Source organism: Microtus ochrogaster, chromosome 18, assembly GCF_000317375.1.
Source record: "Microtus ochrogaster isolate Prairie Vole_2 chromosome 18, MicOch1.0, whole genome shotgun sequence".
NCBI classification, from domain to species: Eukaryota; Metazoa; Chordata; class Mammalia; order Rodentia; family Cricetidae; genus Microtus; species Microtus ochrogaster.
Window position 1 is genome coordinate 15,560,131 of NC_022020.1, and position 23,313 is coordinate 15,583,443.

At 38.2% G+C, this 23,313-nt stretch overlaps 1 protein-coding gene across 1 annotated transcript in view; it reads right to left on the reverse strand.

The window, feature by feature from the left end:
- Cd226 (CD226 molecule) overlaps nucleotides 1-23,313 on the reverse strand; it is a 73,120-nt gene that overhangs the window by 18,121 nt on the left and 31,686 nt on the right. The window contains exon 3 of the mRNA XM_005355844.3: nucleotides 12,254-12,598. Coding sequence (XP_005355901.1) covers nucleotides 12,254-12,598 — 345 coding nt within the window. The remainder of the gene's footprint in view (nucleotides 1-12,253; nucleotides 12,599-23,313) is intronic.

Consider the following 23,313-nt stretch of genomic DNA (forward strand, 5'->3'; position numbering starts at 1 on the left):
AAAAAAAAAGGAGCCTGCTCATAGCAAGTAAAGCACTACCATGATAATGGCATTTATCTGTTGATAACGGTAGAGCCCAATTAAAGCTCCAACATTAACACTGCTTCACTGGGGATTGGATACAATTAAACCACACAATCTGCTCGTCTCTTTTTAGTGTAGACTTGACTTTATCAGTGGCCAGCATCCCACCTCTAGATTCTCACACCAGCTGTGACTGTGCTAGTTCCCCTACGACTGTGTGTGGAAGCAGCCTCAGATGATTTCACTAATCAACGCAAAAGCCCCTTAAAAATGAGGCAAATAGTAGGTGAAGAAGGACTCACTCACACAGGACCTGAGCATGAAGGTAGTAACCAGATGAGCTCGCAGCTCACAGTGCTGGAATGAAACAGTCAGAGATCAGGCCCCACTTGTGAACAACCTTCACTTATTTCACATATCAGTCCAGTGTAGATAAATATCTAAAGGGAGGAAATCAGAGCTCCATGACACCTGCTTCTGGAGTAAGCGACAGAACTTTTACTTTGGGCAGAATGAGGAGCTGAGGCTAAGAACAGGCACTCAGAAGTCTGGGTGCTGGCCTCAGCAGCCCAGCACATATATTTATTAACTAAGATGCTTTGAATAAATTGATTGAACTCATCATGCTTCACTTTTTTCATCTGTAAAGTGTGGATAAAATAAAACTGCTGTGAGGAGCAAAGGAGTGACTTTGCATAAATCCTTAGGCCAGCACGCAACGTACAGAGAAGCATGACCTGTTGTAGAAGGAGCTGCGGGTAGCGATAGGGGCGGTGGGCTGCATTCCCGGCGCCCAGAGGCCCCTATCACTACAACCTGTTACATCCTTAGGCTAGCACACAGCACACAGAGAAGCATGACCTGTTACATCAAAGATAGATCAACACAAAACCATGGTACCCAAGATTCAAACAATGTGGTGTTTTAGTCAGCTTTGTACTACTATGACAAATACCAAGAAGAAAAAACTTAGAAAGTAAAACAGGTTTTATTTTAGTTTCCAGTCAATGATCAAGTTGTCACATTACTTTGAGGTCTGTAGGGAGGAGTCCTATGGGAAAAGAGCTCATGGGAGAAGAAAACCATCCACCTCCTATGTAGAACAAGGTAGCCAGACTCTCATCATCCAATTCAAGGGTACACCACTGTGACCAAAAGACCTTTCTCTCACTGTGTCCCATCTCTTACACATTCCACCACCTCTAGTGGCACCATCAAGGGAACAAACTTTTGGTACATTCAAGATCGACATTAAAGCAATGCCATTAAATAAGACCTAAACATAAATGCAATGTGTATGTTGTTTGTGGGGATTTAACATGACATACACATTTTGGGTTAAATGTCTAACACATGAATTCTCTCTAATTTTAAGCAACTTAAGAACAAACATTTCTTGATGCTTTTAAAGTGTAGAACAAACACATAAAAAAGCAATATTATTGTACAAACCCTGTAGTTTTATACTCTAGACACAAATATGACAGCTTGATGTGACATGATGTTATCATCTATAAAGTTCACACTCAAGAATTATGCAGCTGAGTTACAAAGGAAATTTCAAACAAACCCTATAATGTTTTAAGTGGTTTATGATTTGTATTGGGCTTCACTCATAGATATCCTGGCTGTAAATGACAGTTGGACATGCCAGTTAGAATTTTAACTACCCATCAAATTTCTAATCTCTTAAAAAGCCAGTGATTGTTGGTTGCATGATTATATTTCAAAAGTTATGCCTTGCATTTTTGGAGTCAGAAAGACAAAACTACTCAACATAAAAGCAAAATGAATTGTTTTAAAAAACTGAGATTTGGCATGTATGCCAATGTTAAGTACATATGTAAAACTACCTATACAATGACATATTTATTAACTGCTTTGCATGTAGTAGACCAATAATAATTGTTTTGTTTCCCTTCACAAATGTTCAGACATATATTTATCCTTAATATACATACAAATAAGAGTGAAGACTTAGTGTTAATTTTTCAAATTAAGACATAAAAAGTGAAGACATTAATATAAAAACAATTATATTTTGTGAGCCTGCATTTTTTCTGCATCTGTAAACCTGTCTTTTATGCAATCCAAGAAGGGGGAGCTACTGTATATCATGACCCTTGAGCATCTCTAATGTGTAGCCACTGGAAATATTCCTTTGCTAATGTCTTTTTCTCTTGGTACCAGTTCTTTCTTGCATTCATGCACAGTGTTATCATTTAGCTTTTCCATCATTTTTCTCACTGTCACTATGACTAAAACCATTCTTAATCTCTATGAGTCCAACTAGAAGCACTGATATTGCACATTTATACTTGTTCATGGAAAAAAATCAGTTACTATGAGTTAATAAAGCAAAATGTCAGTGCCATTTTGAAACATTATTGCACCATGACTATTTTTGAGTTCCAACAAAAATGAAGTGTGCTAAATGCGTTCTGAAAATAAATCATAGTGAGGTCAATGTATGATGTGGGATTCCCCTCTGTATGCAGTGATTACCACTGATTAATAAAGAAACTGCTTTGGGCCTATAGCAGGGCAGAACAGAGCTCGGTGGGGGGGGGGACTAAACTGAATGCTGGGAGAAAGAAAGTAGAATCAGGAGAGGCCATGTAGCCCTGACAGAGACAGATGCCAGAGGGAACCTTGCTGGTAAACCACAGCCACGTGGAGATAAACAGATGAATAGAAATGGGTTAAATTAAGATGTAAGAGCTAGCCAATAAGAAGCTAGAGCTATTAGGCCAAGCAGCAGTTTAATTAATACAGTTTCTGTGTGGTTATTTCGAGTTTGGACAGCTGGAAATGAACAAGCAGCTTCCTACTACAAATGTATACTGCAAATATTTATTTTACATTTTACAGATGTTGAAAAATAAAAAATATGTTTCTCAATTGGTCAATACTTTTGAATCACTTCAGTGTAAATAATAACTTTAAGGTGTAAACTGGGCTTTCAGGATATATCTCTGAGAATGGCAGATTCATTCTTGCTCTTCATGTCCTGATCTTTTAAATAGTCCTCCAAAAAGCCATTATACTGCCATTGAATATTTGTCAAGAATCAAATTAGTATGCTTGAAATTCACATATAATATTCATTTAGATAATTAAATTGAAATACTCAAAACTGTAATTTCCATTAAGAATCAAATACTGCCAATCTTATACAAAGAGTTGATTTCTAAAGATGGCAATTATGTTTATATGTTTGGAAAAGATATTAATTATTAATCTATATACAGTTTTTAGCATGGCTCTGAGGAATAACCACATACTGTTAATAATTCCTGAGGGATTTAAGGATGAAATGTGTATGCAGAACCCAAAACAGTAAAAATGGTTGCTCTAGAGTCAAAGGTATTAGGAGGGTTTGATTTCCAGCCCATGAGTTCATGCATGCATTTTAAGGGGGATAACTAAGTACACAGATCTGAATTTGAATTTTTCCTGTCTGAATTCCAAGGAACAAGAAAGGTTTAAATTTTTTAATAAAAACTTTTTAAACATAAAGCAAAGAAAACCAGCCTACAAACCACACTAAGAGAGACTTACATAGATCTAATCTACATGGGAAGTAGAAAAAGACAAGATCTCCTGAGTAAAATGGGAGCATGGGGACCTTGGGGGAAGGTTGAAGGGGAGAGGGAAAAGGCAGGGAGGGGAGCAGAGAAAAATGTAGAGTTCAATAAAAATCAGAAAAAAAAAAATCCCTGAAGGTGATAACACGGCTCAGTGAGCAAAGATGCTTGTCACCAAGTTTGATGACCTGTGCTTCAATCCAATTACATGCTAAAAAGAGTGTTGTTTTCTTCCACTTGGTTGCTGACCTCCATACAACACTCACACATACACACACTCACTCACACCTACACACACATAGAGTAAACAAATAGATAAATATAATAAAAATGTTTTAAAAAGTTGAAACTCACTCTGGGGGCAAAGATTCAGCAAATAGCAATTCCTAAATTCAATCGCTTTCTTTCTGCTTTCCAGATTTCTTTCATGTGTGATATTAACGTGACATTATTATTCAATCTAATTTTAAAACGTGGAAAGCTTAAAATGACTTCAAGCAAACGGTCTGTTACTTTTTGCTTTGGGAAAAATGTATACATCTCTACATGGGACTTTCAAAAGAAACCATATGACTACTTGTGCTTTTCACATGCATTTTCACACTAAAAGGAAAAGGGTCTTTGATGTGGGAAGGGGCAACTGTGGGGTGAAGAAACCATGACACAATAGTCAGAGACTGAGTACTCAATACACTTGTGGTGTTGGTAACTGTGTGTTACATCTGGGTAACCAGCTATAATCCAGAATCTTTAAATTGATATTACATTGAGGTGGAAATTATATCTGATCTGTTTCAGGGGAAACTATTTTAACTTATGAGTAAAATCAGCAGCACTTGGGAATTTTAGTGGAGTGGTTCTAGAATTTAAAAGAAATGTCATGAACATTTTATTTTCCATGTATGTAAAATATTCCACTGCTGAAGCTCATCAAAGTGTGTCATGGAAACAGACTTGTCTGTGAAGACCATCTTATAATACAGAGTCCAAACCCATGGGAACGAGAAAGAATAAAAATCTACATGAATAAAAATGACCTAGAGCCCTTAGAACACAAATCAACACCTAAAAGTTGATAAATAAATCAAGAAACTAAAAAAGAAAATAAGTAAGTAAAATTAATTTACCTTTCTTTGGAGCTGGAATGCGTGGCAAAGTGTTTGTCTTGCAAGCATGAGAACCTGAATTATACAGGCACACATTCACATGTATGTACATGCATGAACATGAGTATGAGTACACACATATACACAAAATCTCCTTCCGTACTATCCTAATTCCATACTTTCAAGAGCACAGGGAGTCAGGTTAAGAAACTTTGCCAAGCATGAATGAGAGATCTTTTGACTGTTAGCGATCTATTCTTGCTATCTGCCAACCATTGAGTCTTGTTGATGAAACACACAAATACCATTTCTATGGAGGGAGTGGATACTGTGGCATTCTGATTTCCTGGTAAATACTCCTGTGATATAATTTAACACCCTTCATTCTCTAATTCTACAGATAAGGCATTAGGCTCTATTTGTGTTTTAAAAGGCAAAGTAATAGAAGTTTTAAAAGGAAACAATCTTTCTGACAGTTGTACACAAAAGCAAAAGTTCATGAAAATTTCTTCTGCAAACATTGCACTTGTTTTTCAAAAGGTCCATTTTGTTGATTAACAATTTCTAAACCTCAAATGTGGACTATGGCATATAAAGAGAGTCTTGAAAGAAGCTATGAAGCAAGTGTAAAACTTAGATGGACTATACCCTCTCTAAGATGGAAATACTAATATAGTAAAGGCCATGCTCAATAAATGTTCCTGAGCATATCCTAAAAGGATACTTTGCTCACTTTCAACATAAATGTAATAATATCTAAATGAATGTAATAATGTTTTAACTATAAAGCAATTATTGTAAATGTGATATATGTACACCATCATTCAAAAAATAATTTTTCATATTTTTCTACCCCAAAATATGTTTATTATATACATATTTCCTAAAGTTAATTAATTTAAAATATTTTTAATTTTACTTTTGGTAAATATGAATAATAATTATTGATAAAAATATAATTTATTTGCATCAAGCATTATTTTAGAAAGAAAGGAGTAGATAAGTAAATATATATTTAATATACTCACAAACTTTCAATGGAGTTTGATTTCTTTCCATTTTATTGAAAATTACCACCAAAGATTGATGTGGGCTTTCCCTCTGTATACTGTGATTATCATTAATGAATAAAGAACTGCTTTGAGGCTATAGTTGAACAGGGCAGGGAGGAGCAGAGATCGGAAGGGAGGACTGGACAGAATGCTGGGAGACAGAAGGGCAGACTCAGAGAGAAGCCATATAGCCCTGCAGGAGATAGACGCCAGAACTTTACCGGGTAAGCCACAGCACGTGGCGATATATACAGATTAATAGAAATGGGTTAGATTAAGATGTAATAATTAGCCAATAAGAAACTAGAACTAATAGGCCAAGTAGTAATTTAATTAATACAGTTTCTATGTGATTAATTCAGGCCTAAGCTAGCTGGGCAGCCAGGAACCAACAAGCGGCCCTTCTTCCAGCAAAAAATGACAAGATTATGTGTTAAGAATCTAGACCACAAAAACAAATGCATTTACTATAGCACTTAATTGTAGTAGTTTTAAGTTATGAAAGTTTGAGACAGTAAATGTACAAGGTTCAAAGACACAAAAGGGTGTTGGACCAATGTAGACAGAGAGCATAAAGGCAGGGAGAGTTGAGTAGACTCTATGGGAATGGAGGTAAACGGTCAAAGATGGTGGCCAGTGAAAGAATCAAGTAGAACAGAATCAGGGGTCTATGCCAAAGGGGCCCCAGGAGGAAGCTGATATTCTTTCTGTACTACATCCCTCTCTTCTTGTGTAGACCACATTGTGTCCATTTGGAACATTTGACTCACCATTCACTTCTAGAATTAGTGAATTCCAGAAGATGGTTTCACAAAAAAAATTAAATGAAAAATTCAAAGTAGGACTAATACCCTTCTTAAACTCTCTGACTATATAAGGAATACTTCCAAACTCATGAGAAAAGCATTGCAAACAAGCAAGCCGCAAAGGAAGACAATAATAGGCAAGTGTCTCTACTGAAGATGGATAACGATGAAAAATTTCAATAAAATACTAGCAAATTTAATTATGTAATATAAGTAGAACATAAAATGATTGTATACCACAATCAAATGGCAGAAGAATGAAAATAGATCCATATCTATCACCATGCACAAAACTCAAGTCCAAATGGATCAAAGACCTCAACATAAAGCCAGCTACACTGAACCTTATAGAAGAGAAAGTGGGAAGTATACTTGAATGCATGGTCACAGCAAACCACTTTTTAAATACAACCCCAGTAACACAGACACTGAGAGAAACAATTAACAAATGGGACCTCCTGAAATTGAAAAGCTTCTGTAAAGCAAAGGACACAGTCAACAAGACAAAATGACGGCCTACAGAATGGGAAAAGATCTTCACTAACCGCATATCAGACAGAGGTCTGATCTCCAAAACATCCAAAGAACTCAAGAAATTGGTCACCAAAAGAACAAATAATCCAATAAAAATGGTATTCAAGAATTTTTTAATGCATGAAAAACAGTCAATATACCACACTAGCTTAAAATATATAAAAAAAAAACACATGAACATATCCATAGAAGTAGAAGAGGCATTTGATGTAAGCTAGCATCTTATCATGCTTTACGAAAACCACTGTGTAGTGCAAGTTCTAATTGGTCTTAATAATAAAAACTACCACTTAAATATTGGAGTAAATACTGAAAGATCTGAGAAGCAAAGGAGACAGCCACTAGAGAGACCTCTACTTAATCCTCAGAACAAAGTGGGCAAGATCCTGTCTCCACAAATCCTCAGATTGAATGCCTTGAGCTCCTATTTCTTCCTGCCTTATATCCCTCTCTCCTCCCAGCCATATCCCTTCCTGTCTCCATCTTCCTAGTACTGGGATTAAAGGTGTGTGACTCTCAAGTGCTGGGATTAAAGATGTGAGCCACCACTGCCTGGCTTCTATGGTTAAATAGTATGGCTAGTTACACACTCTGATTTTCAGGCCAGCTTTATTTGTTAAAGCACAAACAAAATATCACCACACCTCTCAGTAATAAAGGCCATATATGAACCTCTCAATGATAAAGGCAATATATGAAAAGACATAGCTAACATCAGACTCAACAGTGAAGAGTTGAAAACTTTTCCTTTAAGATTGAGAACAAAACAAATATACCCACTCTCACGATTGCAAGTAAGATAATCTTAGAATCCCTCACCATAGCAGATCAATAGATGTGAGAGATACAGATAGGAAAGAAAAAAGCAAATGTCTGCATATGACATTAGCACACATATAAAACCCTAAGGACTGTGCTTAACCATACACACAAATATACCTCATCTATAGAATTAATAAATGTATTTTTAAGTTGCAATGTATAAAATCAAATAGAAAAAGATCAGGCATGTTTCCCTATATAACATGAAATTAAAGGAATTAAAAAATAATAAGAGAAAAGGAAGAAATAAAGGTAGGGGTAAGTGTAAGCAGAGTTGAAAGACCTATACACAGAAACATATGAACATCCCACTTTTCCTGGAATACTATCCTACCAAACTTGTTTGGAAGCCAGATGTGGCTTTCTCATGGTTCAGACTGGACCAATTTAGCCATCCGATTATAATATTATACATATATTATATTACCCCACTATCAGGTAGAAAATTTGCTTTGTTCTCCATGACCCATTTTACCCTCATTGCTCAGCTCTAATTATCAACATTACCTCCTATAGAACTTGGCTCAATCAAGGGGCCTCATTAAAGACAACTGGACAAGGACTACAGCAATCCCATCAAACAGTTCCTTCCAGTCTTATCTCTGAGCTTTCTGTGTGACCTGTTGCCATTTATTTTATTCTCATTCTTTATATGTTAGCAAGTGCAGTTTAAATAATAATAGTCTATGCCTCATTTGGTTAACATTAAAAGAACTTCACATTTTCCCCCTTGGGACGTGAAACATTTTCTTGCTACTAAATAAAATATAAAGGCTATTAAAGAATAAAAAGATATGTAGTCCTTGGCAAAAACACACATTTCATCTTGTCACCGGCCTCTGTAGTTGAGGTTCAAAATCAGTAATTTCAATTTGAAACTGTTTCTTACTGCTTCCAAAGCCAAGAGTATACATGAATAAAAAAAAAGCTTCAATGTTTTGTAAATAAATTCAATGGCAAATAATTCATGTTTCTACCACCTTCCTTTTTTATTTAAAATAAATCAAGACACACACACACATATAAACTTGAGACCCCTTAAAAGGCTCATTTGGATATCATGCAATAAGGTGTCCTGTAAAAGAAATGGACAGAAGCTAAGGGAAGAATATGTGGCAGCTTATAAAACATGTGTCAAAATCGCCTTTACCCTGACAGTTGAGATGATTTAAATCCACCTCACACCTTATACCTGTCTCTCTGCTTTAATCTTTACATTGATTTTTGACCAAATAGCCTCAAGACTTGAGATAATAAAATCACACCACAGGAAACACAAATCATCCTCCTTGCTTGCTGTCTGGTAGCTGTTTTAGATTTATCTTTACTTACAATAATTGGAAAAAAAGATTAAGTCATAGCATACAATCAATGGTTTTCATCTTCCATCAATTATAATTTTTGCTAATAGATATAAAATCCAGTTGTTATTCTTTTAATATGTCAATTAAATGTCAAAAACTATTTTGCATCTGTTCAAGCCTTGTGGACACTAACAATACCTGCTATTACACTGTCACCTCCATCTGATAGCAGATTTTTTACATTGTTTATACTTTATCTCCAGAGAAATAGTTTTGTGAAATATATTCAACATAGAAAGAAAAGACATTTTCACTAATTTGTAAAAGTTAAACAACATCTCCTAAAACCTGTTCCCTTTGCTTGTTCTATGACCTAAGAAGTTTATAAACATATTCTCGGGATTTACTACATAAGACTTTATTTCATACATTTTTGAAAGTGGCTCTGTGAAATTTCTGTATAGGATATGTAATTGCCCTTTTCATTGTTTTAAACAAAAAATTAACATCCACTCTTACTCTTTGTTTGGTCCCAATCCAAAATAACTTCCGTGATGCGAGAGATTTTTTTGGGAAGAAGCATTTCCTGTCTGTGCCTACAGTAATACTCAACAGGTAAGACAAAGCATTATGTTAATATTTCTCCCCTACCCCCACACACCAAATATTCCTTCAACCAGCCATTCTTTGATATTGTTTTCAGTCCAATGTTTCTCTGTTCCTCAGCTCATGAAAATCTGCTGTTCTCCAGTAGCTGCCCTCCTCTCTACACAGAGCTGCAGTGGCAGCAGGCACAGAGGCTGCTGTTATACTGAATCTTCCCTAATTTAGTCCAAGGCAGAAAGAAAGACCAGTTTCCACTGTGAACAGAAACTGTAAGGGCAGCCACAGGTTGAAAGAATTGCCTATAAATATTTAGGCACTGCCAAGGCAAGCAAACTCACTGAAATTAAAGAAGAAGGTAATAAGGGGGGGAGAAGGGGAAAGAGGGGAGTGAGGGAGGAAGGAATTGAGGGGAGGAAAGAAGGGGAGAAGGGAAGGGAACAACAGAAGGGGAGGAGACGGAATGAAAGGGCAGTTCTGATAGGTAGGGAAGGTTAATAGGTAAGAAGCCAGGGTACATCTGAGGAAGCAGGAAAGGAAGAGACAGGTGGAAGAATGGAAGCAAGATGAGAAAAGGAAAACAAAAAGCAGTTGAGAAGGAAAGGATGGATGGAGAGAGGAGGGGAAGGGGGCAGAAAGAGGAAAAAGAAGGAAGCAGGAGATAGAAGAAAGGAGGGAAGAAAGAAAGAATTGCATAGAGGCAGAAAAGAAAGGAAGGTGGACGTGAAGGATAAAAAGAAGAGAGGGATAATAATTTTTTTACCTGTAAAATAATACTTTGCTCTTGGGCAGTGAGAGAGTTGCCCAGAAGCAGAAACAGAAAAGCCTGACTCCCTACTCCAGTAGTACAGACCTCTACAATTGCCTTAGCTTTGGCCTTTGTATTTTCACTTCTATAGACCGAGAAAACTTTTTTCTTGCTCTCATAAGAAGAGATGCAACTTTTGATTACCCTGATGTTTACAACATTTTAAACTTCATTATGACAGAGGAGACAAATTCTGGACACAAAAAGAAATGCAGCCTCAGAGAACTGTCCACAGGGCCTGAAGGTCATCTTTGTAAACCTCAAGGTCAGTTGTCTGTGACACACTGTCAAGAATCTGAGAGCACAGTCCTCTCAAAACTTAGAAACCATTGCTACAGCATTCTGTTACTTCTGAGGATCATGATATCCAGGCATCTCTCTCAAATCCATAGTGAGAAGTGAGACAATGAAGATACAGGCTGATAATATCCTCTGCATGTGTGCGGGTGAGTCTGTGTGTTTGTGAGTGTTTGCACACATGTGTGTTCATAAATGTAGCAAGTGTGAAAACAAAATAATGGAATGTTTGGCTTGGGAAATGACTCAGCAAATAAAGTGCCTGCCATAGAAGCAAGAGGATTCCCAGAACCCACAAAATCACTGGGTATGATAGAGTGTGACTGTTACCCCAGCATGAGTTGAAATAGAGACTCATAGATTCTGGGGCAGGCCACACATTCAGTGCTGACAAAACTGAGTTTTGAGTTCAGTGACAGCGAAAGAACCCGTCTCAAAAAAAAAGGAAGGAAGGAAGGAAGGAAGGAAGGAAGGAAGGAAGGAAGGAAAGAAGGAAGGAAGGAAAAATGGAAGAAAGGAAATTAAATGGTAGAGAGCAATGGAGAAAGTCCAGAGTTCAATTATTCACCTTTGCATTTGTATACACACACACACACACACACACACACACAAATTCTATTTTAAAAAAAAAAGCAAAATGAAACATTTCTATTCGTAAGCCTATGATAGAAGAGTTAACCAGATAAATACCAAATCCTACAATTTAGTAATGTTCAACATACTTAATTAAACCAATAAAAATATTACAAAACACTAACTTTGATGTTTTAAGAAGTTATTATTTTTACATGTATCTATCTGTTTGTGAGGGATAACCTATATACCACGGTGCAGTAGAGAGATTAGACCATTTGGGGAATCAGTTCTCTCCTACTCTGGCTTCTGGGAATGGAATTCAAGGCATCAGGATTGGTAGCAAGTGCCTCTACCATCTTGATGATCCCCAAGTTTAAGTTTTTGCATTTTTTATGTATTTACTACCAAGTATATAGTGATTAAAGTTTTTCTCAAACACTGAAAAAAAAACAAAAAAAACATACATATGCATATGAGTCTTAGGCAAAATATTTTTGGACTATGAATAAAAATAAATCATATTGAAGTTCTTTCCAAAGAGACATACAGAAACCTACTTTTCTAGAATCTTTATATTTAAACATTAAAAATATCGACATACAACAGACTCCCATTAAAGGAACACGTGTACTACAAATTAAACGAGAGGAGACCAATTCACAGTGCGCTTTTTGTTTTGTTTGTTGCCAGTTTTTTGCCTACTTTTGACACTTGGAATATCTCTTGTCACTCACCATCAGTTATGATCAGCCTTATGACATAGGTTTTCTGTTCTCCTGTGCTGGCCTCGGAACGGCATCTGTAAAGCCCAGAGTCAGCAGACGTGGCATTGGGGATGATGAGGACACTCTGTGTCCCCTGGCTGCAGTTGCTCCATGTTTTTCTCAGGTACTTTGATGTGTAAGTTGTCCTTTGAGATAGGTTACAGGAAGCTAAGACATCTACCTGATGGGGCTGGACTTTTTCCCACATTACTTGTTTCACTGGCCAGTTATTTGGAAGCTGGCAACTGAGTGTGACATTTTGTCCAGGTTCTTCAGACAGGCAGTCATTTGAGGGTGCAGTTATGTCAAAACTATCTGAAAAAAAGAAGCAGAGCTTTAAGCAGGTGGTTAAATGTTCACACAGAGAGGGGAGAGCTACCCAGGAACTCACACTGAGCTGATTGGATTGGTAATTACCTAATGTAGTTGCTTCAAGATTAAACAGTATCCATGCTTTGCATTTTTATAAGAGAATGGATTTTTCAACAAGGTTTTATAGACAGAAACGGTATACAGTGCTTGACATACGTCTTTCTAATGTTACTTGGTTGATCAGATAATGAAAAATATAACTGAAAACCTTGGTACTCTCATAGCAGTGATCATATCGGGGTCTGAATTCACAAAACTAAACCAGTGACACCAATTTCCAGATTATAATATGAGACAATAGACTAAGGTTTTGTTTTTTTAAGTTTTATTTACTTCATCATATGTGCACTGGTGTTAAGGTGTCAGATCCCCTGGAACTGGATATTCAGACAGTTGTGAGCTACCATGTGGGTGCTGGGAACTGAACCTGGGTCCTCTGGAAGAGCAGTCAGTGCTCTTAACCGCTGAGCCATCTCTCCAGCCCCTAGACTAAAGTTTTAATGGCCAAGAAAAGATACTACATCATTTTTCATTAACTACATTTGGTTATACAGGAATATCTAGTCCGTGTATGGAGACTTACATTAGTATAAATTTCTGGTGCCAAAAATACTCTCTCGAATTCCTACCCTTCATCTCACCATTTCTGGAGTTTACAGCACAAGAAAGCGCCATCAAATACTTCAATAATTGTCTGCTTTAATATTTTCTGGGGCCCATTGTACGCCTTTTGGAGTTCTATTAGGTTCAATTTTTCTTCAGAGAAATAGGAAAATATAATTCTCCACTCCTGTTTTCTCATGAGTGCAAAGCATGTGCTGTCAGAGACTCTGCTATCTTGTGCAGTGAGCACCCAAAGATTCTTGTGTTTAAAACTGTATTCAGTGTTAAGATCTAGCACCATGAACATGACAGATATTAACTCACATGAACAAATGTTCTTCAGGGGTACTCCATCATTATTGAGACCAGAAAGTTTGTGGACTTAATGAAGATGCTACAACTCAAAATTTTTGTTTCTAAGATAAGAATATCTCAGAGCTGTAACAAGTGAAGGAAACTCCAGCTAGATTCATCCAAAGTCTTTACTGCCACAAACCAAGAACGCTTATTTGTTAGCTAAGAAGAGAAGTCTAAACAGCAATAGGTCACAGAATTTATGGGCAGGTGGAATGGAAAAAATAGAAGAGCATCTATTTATCTGTGTCAGCTATGCTCAGAAGTGACAAGGAACAAGTGTTTGGGCTTATAAAGCAATAATCAATAGTAAAAGGAAAGGAGTGAGGGAAGGCGATGGACAATAAGAAAATAGTGCATTTGAAAGACAGTACAGGTCTAAAGTATCGTATGATTTGCTGTTCATATTAGATTAGGACCTTATATCTACTGACACCAAAAACTAGAAGCAACAAGTGGCTCCTGGTGTGAAAACCCTTGCACATAGAAAAGCCACAATTATCTAGTATTTCAGTGTGTGGCCTTGCAAATGTTCAGCAAAAGTAACGCTTTGACCACATAAGAGGTATACAGAAACTGTTTCATCTCTAAGCTACAATCCAACACAAAAGAAGGGGACAAAATGAAAAAGAGAAAAAGAATAAGAAGAAAATAATAATAAAATCAAAGCTTAGGGGAAGTTCCTAGAAAAACAATGGGAAACAGAAGGGAAATGCCAATTCAGACATTAGCAGTGATTAGTAAAAGGGCTCCAAGCAGTTCTGAGCCTTCAGGAGAAGGAGGGTAAAATCCCTGGCTACAGGTTTTTGGTGCTTGTCTTCAGGAATCACGTTCACAGCTCCTTGTCTTCAGTCCTTCTGGATGCTTCTCTTTGCAGAAGCTTTCTTTAGGCTGTTCCCACCCTACCCTGTTCTCAGGAGCAGCTCCATATACTTGTCAATTAATGCAAGAAATGATACATTCTGCTTAGGTAAATTACCTGAATTTATATGAAGGACAAATCCATGAAGCACTGGAGAAAATCTCTACCCATAAACAGCCAGACCTAAGGGATAGAGGGAGCTTTAAGAGCAGACAGATTCCAGTTCAGGCTCCACATAAGGACCCAGGACTCCTTGTAGACTCAAACAACAGCAAAATATCAGGATAGCTGGTTAGAAGCATCAAGAAGCTTCCCCTGTGCCCCCACCCCACCCCAGTCAAATATCATTCTAAGAGAGTTGACTTTTTGGTCTGAAATGAAAACCAAGTTCTACACAAAGACTTGTGCTTGTGACTGCTATGCTCATCCAAGTGGAAGACTGTCCAACGCGAGACTAAAAATAACAATCAAGAAAATCTGACATAAAGAAGAAGGCACACCATCCTGATAGATGGCAAATTTAAAGGTGAATCCATTTAAACCAGAGACAAAACTGCCATAGGGAGAAAAGGTCTGATTTTAATTGAATCCCATAATAAATTTTAATTGATTCCCAAAATGAAAAATAAAATAGAAACTCATTGATTCCATACTTATAATCCAGCCATGTACTAGATTCTAAAATGAAAATAAAATACTGTTGTCTAATTTTTATTGGTATATTCAACTTTACAAGTGACTTTTCTGTCATGATTATAGATTATTAATTAAAAAAATTACTTCTGTGCTTTATCTACTTCTTGAAGTACTGCTCCACCTCTGTAGAACCAATCACTGCTGGGTCTACTTATACTTCTTTCTTGTTTCAAATCCCTAGTTACTGACTATCATAATCAGTATCCCACAGGCCTATCACCCAGTCTGCAGTTTGGGAAGCTCTTCACATCATCCAGGGATGTATAACAGTTTCTTCCAGAATTGTAACACTCCCTGCAGGAGGGAAGGGGAGCCACAGGAGGTAAAGCAAGTGTTGCATGTCTGGGAAAGCTCAAACTTGCAAAATTCTGGATAAACCTGCCTGGGGTTGTCAAGGCAGCAAGCAACCTAGAGCAGTAGAAAGCTCCAGGTTTAGTGCTTCTATGAGTTGTCACCGGTTTGGGGGTGTTTGGTTGTTCTTTGGGGATGATGTAGCTTCCTTTGAGTCAATCTTGATCCTGTAAATGAACCCTTATCCATAATTCTTAGTTGTCTCAATAACATTTATTGGTTCAGCAAATTTGGTCCATCATCATGAGATTAATTTCTGGGGTAAGTAGATATGTATGTATATCATGTCTTCCAGGAAAGGATTATTAAATGACCCCATGAATATCACAGAGACGTGGGTCTCTATATACCAACTTCACAAGTCAAGCCTTTGTGCAAGCCAACTAACAAGTTACACCACTCTATTTTGAGCCACAACAGCCACCCTTGCAAGAAATTAAAGAGGGAAATCAAAATTATTTTTTAAATAGAAAGTCAATTTGCACTCCACATTGTAATCAATACAACATGCCTTTTGATTGCCTTGGGTGGTACTGACATCTGCAATAATCCTTGTATTAAGAAATATATTTAAAATAACATTTTAGTGACAAAATAAAATAGGAGTTCTATACAAAGGTAAGATAAAACTGAAAATTCATGAAAAGATATTCATGTTTCCTAAAAAATAGTAGTCTTGCCAAAACAACCAAGCTCCATTCTAACCATGCTTTTAAATTTACTACCAATTTACAAAGCTAAAGAGTTGAGAAGTGTATTATATGACACCTTGAGAAGGCAGAACATTGGACTGCACAAAACTCAAACTTATGGAAAAAATAACAAAGAAAAGAAAAGAGAAACTTACAAGTACAAAAAGACTAAATAGCTCTAATGCATGAAGTTGAAAAGCAGATTAATGATACAGCTTGAGAATATAAAATAGATAAAATCTAATAAAAAAGGAGTACGAAAAATATAAAACAGTAATATTAAGGCCAAGATTGATAGTTGGGCAAGCTATAAAAACCTCACATAGGAATTTATCTTATAGCTATTGCTGAAATGACTAAGGTAACACTCTTCTCTTCTGATTCCATTTTGTGCTTGCTTAGAAAGTTCTCAACTCTCTACCCCCTCTTCCACAACAGTCACTTCTACCCTGGAAGACAGTTGAGATTTGCATGGTCTTGACCATGGTCCACACATACTAACCCAAATAATTAAAGTAAACTAAAGTAACTAAAAAAGTATAAATAAAAAATAATTGGCATGCCGGGCGGTGGTGGCACAAGCCTTTAATCCTAGCACTCAGGAGGCAGAGGCAGGCGGATCTCTGTGAGTTCGAGGCCAACCTGGTCTAGAAGAGCTAGTTCCAGGACAGGAACCAAAAAGCTACAGAGAAACCCTGTCTCTAAAATAAAAAAAATTAATAATAATAATAATAATTGGCATGTTGTATCTAAAATAATTACTATGCACTTCCGGGAATGAACATTTCAAGGTTACTGTGATCGTCAACTAACTTTGGTGTAAAGTATGTATAATCTTTGTAAATTTTGTCCTTAAAATCTCTATATCCCTGAGCTTGGATGCCAAAGGATTTTTTCAGAGGCACAAGCCTGCTCTAGGTCTGGCTACTAATAAAAGAGACTAAAACTTCTAATTGGTATACTCAGCATGGTTGTCAATAACTATCTCACATGGATCATTTAATTTCTAATGAAATTTTCTTAATTAAAGAACTAAAACTATTTGTTGAATAAATTTTGGGTAGCCAGACAACTGAACTAACTGGAAGCATTTGGTTTGTAAAGACCCTTCACACTCTTGGGCTCTCAATTTTGCTGTAACTGTTAATCAGATAATAAAATTACCAGATTGTTTCACAAATAGAGGCACCTTAACTTCCCAAAACACTATGCTTGTAGGTGACAGAATGCAAATATAACAAAATTAATTTTATTCTTGAGCCCTTGCATTTTTCATGCAATAATATTCCCACCTCTAAGTCTCCTTCTTTCCCACATCTGTTTCTAACCAGATACCTTTCACTCATCCCTGAGCGGAATATCTCCCCTCTGAGAGCCACCTCAGACCTTGAGATATATTACCCATGTTCAATTATTCTTTACTCTTCCCTAGTCATTCAAATGTGTGGAAGGTGTGGGTTTCCCCCACATTCTTATTTTCCATGAGTATTTCATGCACTTAGCCTCCATTTCAAATATTCCATCAAATACTCCAAATGTCACCTGTAGCCTTGACCCTAAATGTTAGCTGTCCAGCCTTCTGTAAAGCCCCACTCTACATGGTTGGCATCTATGTTTTCTTGCATCTTTTCTTTCCTCATGCCTTCCTTCTGCTTCAGAATTTGCTCCTCTTTCTCAAGTGTTCGTCTCTGAATGTCACTCTGTATTTGCCACCCTCTGGTGTTTTTGTCTACTCTCACTTCTCCACCACTTCTTATGGGAGTAAGGTGGAATCTACAGCTCCCCCTTGCTTAGATGTCTCCATTGGTTTCCAAAGTACAAGACAATAACTTGTTCTTTGGATGTTTAAAATAGACTAACTGTTAAGCAGTGCAGAATTGCCCCTAGCCATCTGTGGTAGCTATTATTACATCAGTTAATTAGAAGTGTTAACACTAGTGGCTTCAGTGTATTCCCATCCCTGCCTAGTCTGTGAAAATGCTCAATGGGACTCTTCTAAACTCTGAACATTGACTTTAGGATGCCAAAGATGGTGTTATACAGTGACCTGAGATAGTTTTCCAGACAAGCAGACAAAAATAAATAGACAAAACTAAATAAATAAACACACTAATTTCTAATTTTAAACAGAGTCCAGGAAGTGGAAATGAGGGTCCAGAAAGTAGAAAAGATGGGTTTCTCGTTCCTCCCACTCTTCAACTGCACTTTCGGAGCTCATTCCAGTTCTCCAATACAGGTCTGTGCCTCTGTTTCCATCAGTTGCTAGATGAAGGTTCCATGGTGATATTTAAGATATTCATCATTCTGACTACAGGGCAAGGCAAGTTCAGACCCCCCTCTCCTCTATTACTTAGGATCTTAGCTCGGGTCATCCTTGTGAATTCCTGGGAATTTCTCTAGATCCAGGTTTCTTGCTAACCCCATAATGTTTCCCTGAATCAAGACACCTCTTTCCTTGCTCTCATCAGTCCAGTTGGAGAATGGAAGGAATGAGAATATGAGCAAAGAGGTCAAGACCATGATGGGTTCACCCACTGCAACAGTCTACCTAAGCTAATGGGGGCTCACCAACACTAGCTGGACTGGGAAGGAACAAGCATAGGACCAAACTAGTCCCTCTGAATGTGGGTGTCAGTTGCATGGCTGGGACAGACTGAGGGGTCACTGGCAGTGGCACCAGGATTTATCCCTACTGCATGTACTGGCTCTTTGGGAACCTATTCTCTTTGGATGGATACCTTGCTCAGCCAAGGTATAGTAGGGAGGGCCTTGGACCTTCCCCAAAGCAATGTGCCTTACCCTCTGAGGAGTAGAAGGGGGTGTTATGGGAGGGTATGTGGAGGAAATGGGAGGACGGGAATGAGTGGGAACTTGGCCTGGTGTGTATAATGAAAAAATATAGTTTGTTTTCTTTAAAAAAAAATAAAATTTAAAAAGAGAGAGAGAGGTTTCTGAAATTCACAGAACAGGCAGTGTGGGAGGATGCTGCAGCGAGGGCAGAGGAAGGAGGCCAGACCCCAAAGACAAAGTTTCCCCCAAAGTAGCTTTACCACCCTCGCTCTTCCTGTGACAGACAAAAGCCAAAAAACGTCAGTTGTGGCAGACCCCTAACTGAAGTTTCAAGCAGTTTCAAGCAGAAAAGGAACAGAACCTGTAACCTAAAACATGTGAGTGTTCACAGAGCTGCAGCAGGCCAACTCCCATTTACTGCTGCAAAATCACTGCAAATGTGTTCATTTCAAACACAGAAAGTAACAAATAGTTTAGATACCCTTTCCTTAAAATGCTCCAAGGTTCCACAAGGACTAAGTTAGGAATGCGTTCCACTAAATTTACAAGGCAAGGATCGCAGCCTTCACCAGCGAATAAAGTGGTCTAGAATGAGGTTCATTGAGGATGCAATTAAAGATGAAGTCATCCTGCAGTAGGTCAACCCTTATCCAATATGACCAGCATCTTTACATTACAAAGAGAGGAAAATTGGACACAGAACAAGAGGGATAATGCCACAGGAGAATGAAGGCAGAGACTGGTGGAGTGCCACAAGCCAAGGAACAGCTGGGGCTTGGGGAGAGACCTGGCACAGCTATTAGAGCAACTGATGTTGGTACCACACACTTCAAGCTCCTCATCCACCCATAATACTCTCCTTTTTGGAAAGCCATACAGATTGCAACACTTGTTACAGTAGCTGTGTCCGTAACTCAGGACTACATTTGGGTAACAGAAGCTTTATCAGCCCATTCTGAAGCAGCCAGGCTGCCTTGTTTAGAAAAGTGACAGTTTCCACAGGCCCCACCATGAAATACCATTTGACATCCTTCATTTAAAGTGCAGATAAAAGGTAAAGGAACAAAGCAAGATAAAAATGAGCTAAGAGATTGCTTGACTGAAAAGCAATGATAAAGAGGGAAGGATGAGAGCTACCATCAGGAGATAAAACACAGTCTGACAAAGCCATCCCAAAAGCAGGACAGAGACATTTGTCTAAATGGAACAAAAGAGATCAGTCCTAGATGATGAAGCAGGGACTCAGCCCAGAAATCAAAAATAAAAGAAAAATTGACAATAGGGTCAGAACTGGCTGCACCTGTCCAAGCCCCAGACAGAAAACCACTTGCTGCACGGCTTGGCAAATCTGATTCACCCTACCCAGGACTCCAAACAGTGATCCAGTCTACAGCCCCAGACGTAGATGCCCAAGATGCTCCCCAGGCAGCTTCCAAGAGCTCTTGAGCCTAGAGAGCTTTGTCTGAGGGTAACCAGGATCTGAACATTTTAATTGCCACTCAGATTCTCTCACCACGCTACCTGGAAGTAATGCTATTTGTTTAAGACGGTAACAAAAAGTTGGCTAAAACACATGAAAAATTACAACTTTTTGACAATTCCACATTATTTTATCCTAGCTAGAAAAACAAATAAGGGGGCACAAGAATTTTAAGGAGTACATTTCTGAGATCTTTTAAAACAGAAAGATATTACAGTTCACGCACTTTCAGTTTTTCTTCTAAAATGTTGTCAAGGGTTTCCCACATTTATGAATAGATGTTGACTTTCTATGTAGGAAATTTTTAGAAGAAAAAGAAAAAAAAACATGTGAGAAGATTAATCCTCTCTTTAATATCTCCCAGCAGAGAACAGAAGCTGGAATACAGTACATTTTATGTTATATACTAAAAACATGCATGTGCCGCTTTAAACCAGATGTCTCCACCCAACCGCCCCCCCCCACAGAGCTCAGGGAACCACATGAAAGAGGAGGCAGAAGGAGTAGGGGAGACAGAGGGGCTGGAGGACTCCAGGAAAACAAGGTCCTCTAAAACAGCTGAGCAAAGCTCATGTGAACTCACAGAGACTGAAGCAGCCAGCACAGGGTCTCCAGGTTCAGCACCGAGACCTCTGCACATGTGTCTTAGCTTTCAGTTTGGTGCTTTTATAGAACTCCTGAATGCTTAAATGACTGTGTCTCTGATTCTTGAGCCCTGTCTTGTGCATCTTGTTTTTGGTTGGCTTGGCTTGTCCAACTTCCATGTGATGGTTTTCATTTTACCTTCTATTTTATTTTGTTAGATTTTGCTGTGATTTACTCAATACCTGTTCTTCCCTGAGGAGAAACAGAAAGGGACTGGATCAAGATGTGAAAGTAGGTGGGGGAACTGGAAGACGTAGAGGAAAGAGAAATTGTTTTCAAATTATATTGTATGAGAAAAGAATATAGTGAATAAAAGAAGGAAAACGTGTGTGTATGTTGTGTGAACATATCCACATGTGTATACAGGTGTGCGTGTATGTGTCTCTCCATGTGTGTAGGGAACAGTGGTCAACATCAGATGTCTTTAGAACAGTCTCTTCCTGAACCTGGAGCTTGATGATTCAGTTAGACTGGATAGCCAACAAGGGAACCTCATGTCCAACCTCTCCATAGCTAAGTCCACAGAGACATCTCATCTGGCTTTTTGACATGACTTCCACACAAATACTTTACTGGCAAGCCCATCTCCCCTTGGCAGTGTGTTTTAAAGTAAGGCGAACAACCTTGAAAAATTCCTTGCTTAGATGCTGGCATTAAATGCATAGCATATGCTCACATCCTGAGTTTATGCAGAGAAGCAGCCTGGCCCGTGAATGCCAGAATTCTTTTCACCCCAATGGGCGGGTATGGAGCCACACCAAATCACTGAACCAGCTCTCAATTCTTATATCACAATGAAGGCTGGCAGAGATAACTGGATTTTTTTTTTCCTGCATGGAGACTGAATTTCACAGAGACAAACAGGACCCAAGGTAGCCTTAGATTCTAAATACCTTACTCTCTGATGCCTTAAATCCTATAATTAGAAATCAGCTTCTGCCCTTATCCTTATTAAAATGCATATAACAGTTTCGATTCCTGGCAGGCACCAACACAGTGTGAAATTGTCCATTAGATTGTTTTTCAAGCATAAGTAAAAAGTTAGGTTCCCACAGACAAAGAGTCCAAAGCAGCCTTGCTGTCGCAAAGGAAAGTGGCAAGGCCAGAAGCTAGCCTTGACCCACTGATGATGTCATGGGTGTGTTCAGAGAAGTGAGTACCTGTTAAGCCCATTGTGGGCTTGTGGGACCCATGCAGGAGGAAACAGTAAAAGCAGATGCAAGAGACTTTGATCCTGGTTTCTTCCCTTGCTTCTTCCTTCTTTCTTTCCCAGTTTTGCTCCCACCCTCCCTCACTCTGTTCTTTTTTTTATCCTCCCCACCCATTCCTTCCTTTGTTCCCTCCAACTTTCATTAAGCAAAAATTGAAGTACCAGGCGGCTCAGTTGCTCTCAGAGATCCACCATAGAGGCCTGCATATCCACATGGACCTGTGAGTTCTGCTACAGGTCTACCCACTGACTCTGGGCTCACTAAGATCTGTGAAAGGCTAATAGACATTTTCACCAGAGGAAACTCTGCTTAAGGCCCCAAACTCTAGATGTTGAGTTTGCCCATGTTTACTGCGTTTACACCAAGTATATTTTTCCAAGTTCAGTTTCCTTTTCTTTCTCATATCTTCTAACTATATAACTGTAATCTTGTTCATTATATTCCTTTTATATTCCCAAGTAGCTTTCCAGAAATGCTAAGTGGCATTTCTGACGCACGACATTTGAGTAATGACCAAGAAGCAACTGATATATTAAAAATATGAAAACAAGAAATGACACATTCCATTCCCCAAAGTGTAATAAACCCATATTTACATAGATGTGGATTTACATACTCCAACTTTCTGTAGACACAAATGCTTTAATCAAACTTGAAAATCAAGTTCAATTACAGAATCAAGATTTACATACTGTTTTGTTTTGTTGTTTTGGGGGTGTGGTTTTTGGTTTTTTATGCTTTGGGGCTGGTGTGTGTGTGTGTGTGTGTGTGTGTGTGTGTGTGTGTGGTGTGTTGTGCGTATTTTTTGGTTTGGCTGGTTAGTTTTTGTTTTTTTGAGACAGGTTTTTCTGTGTAACAGCTCTAGCTGTCTTAGAATTCTCTCTATAGACCAAACTGAACTCACAGACATTCACTGCATCTGACTCCCAAGTTCTGGGTTAGGTGTCACCACCACCTGGCTATAGTTTTAAAAG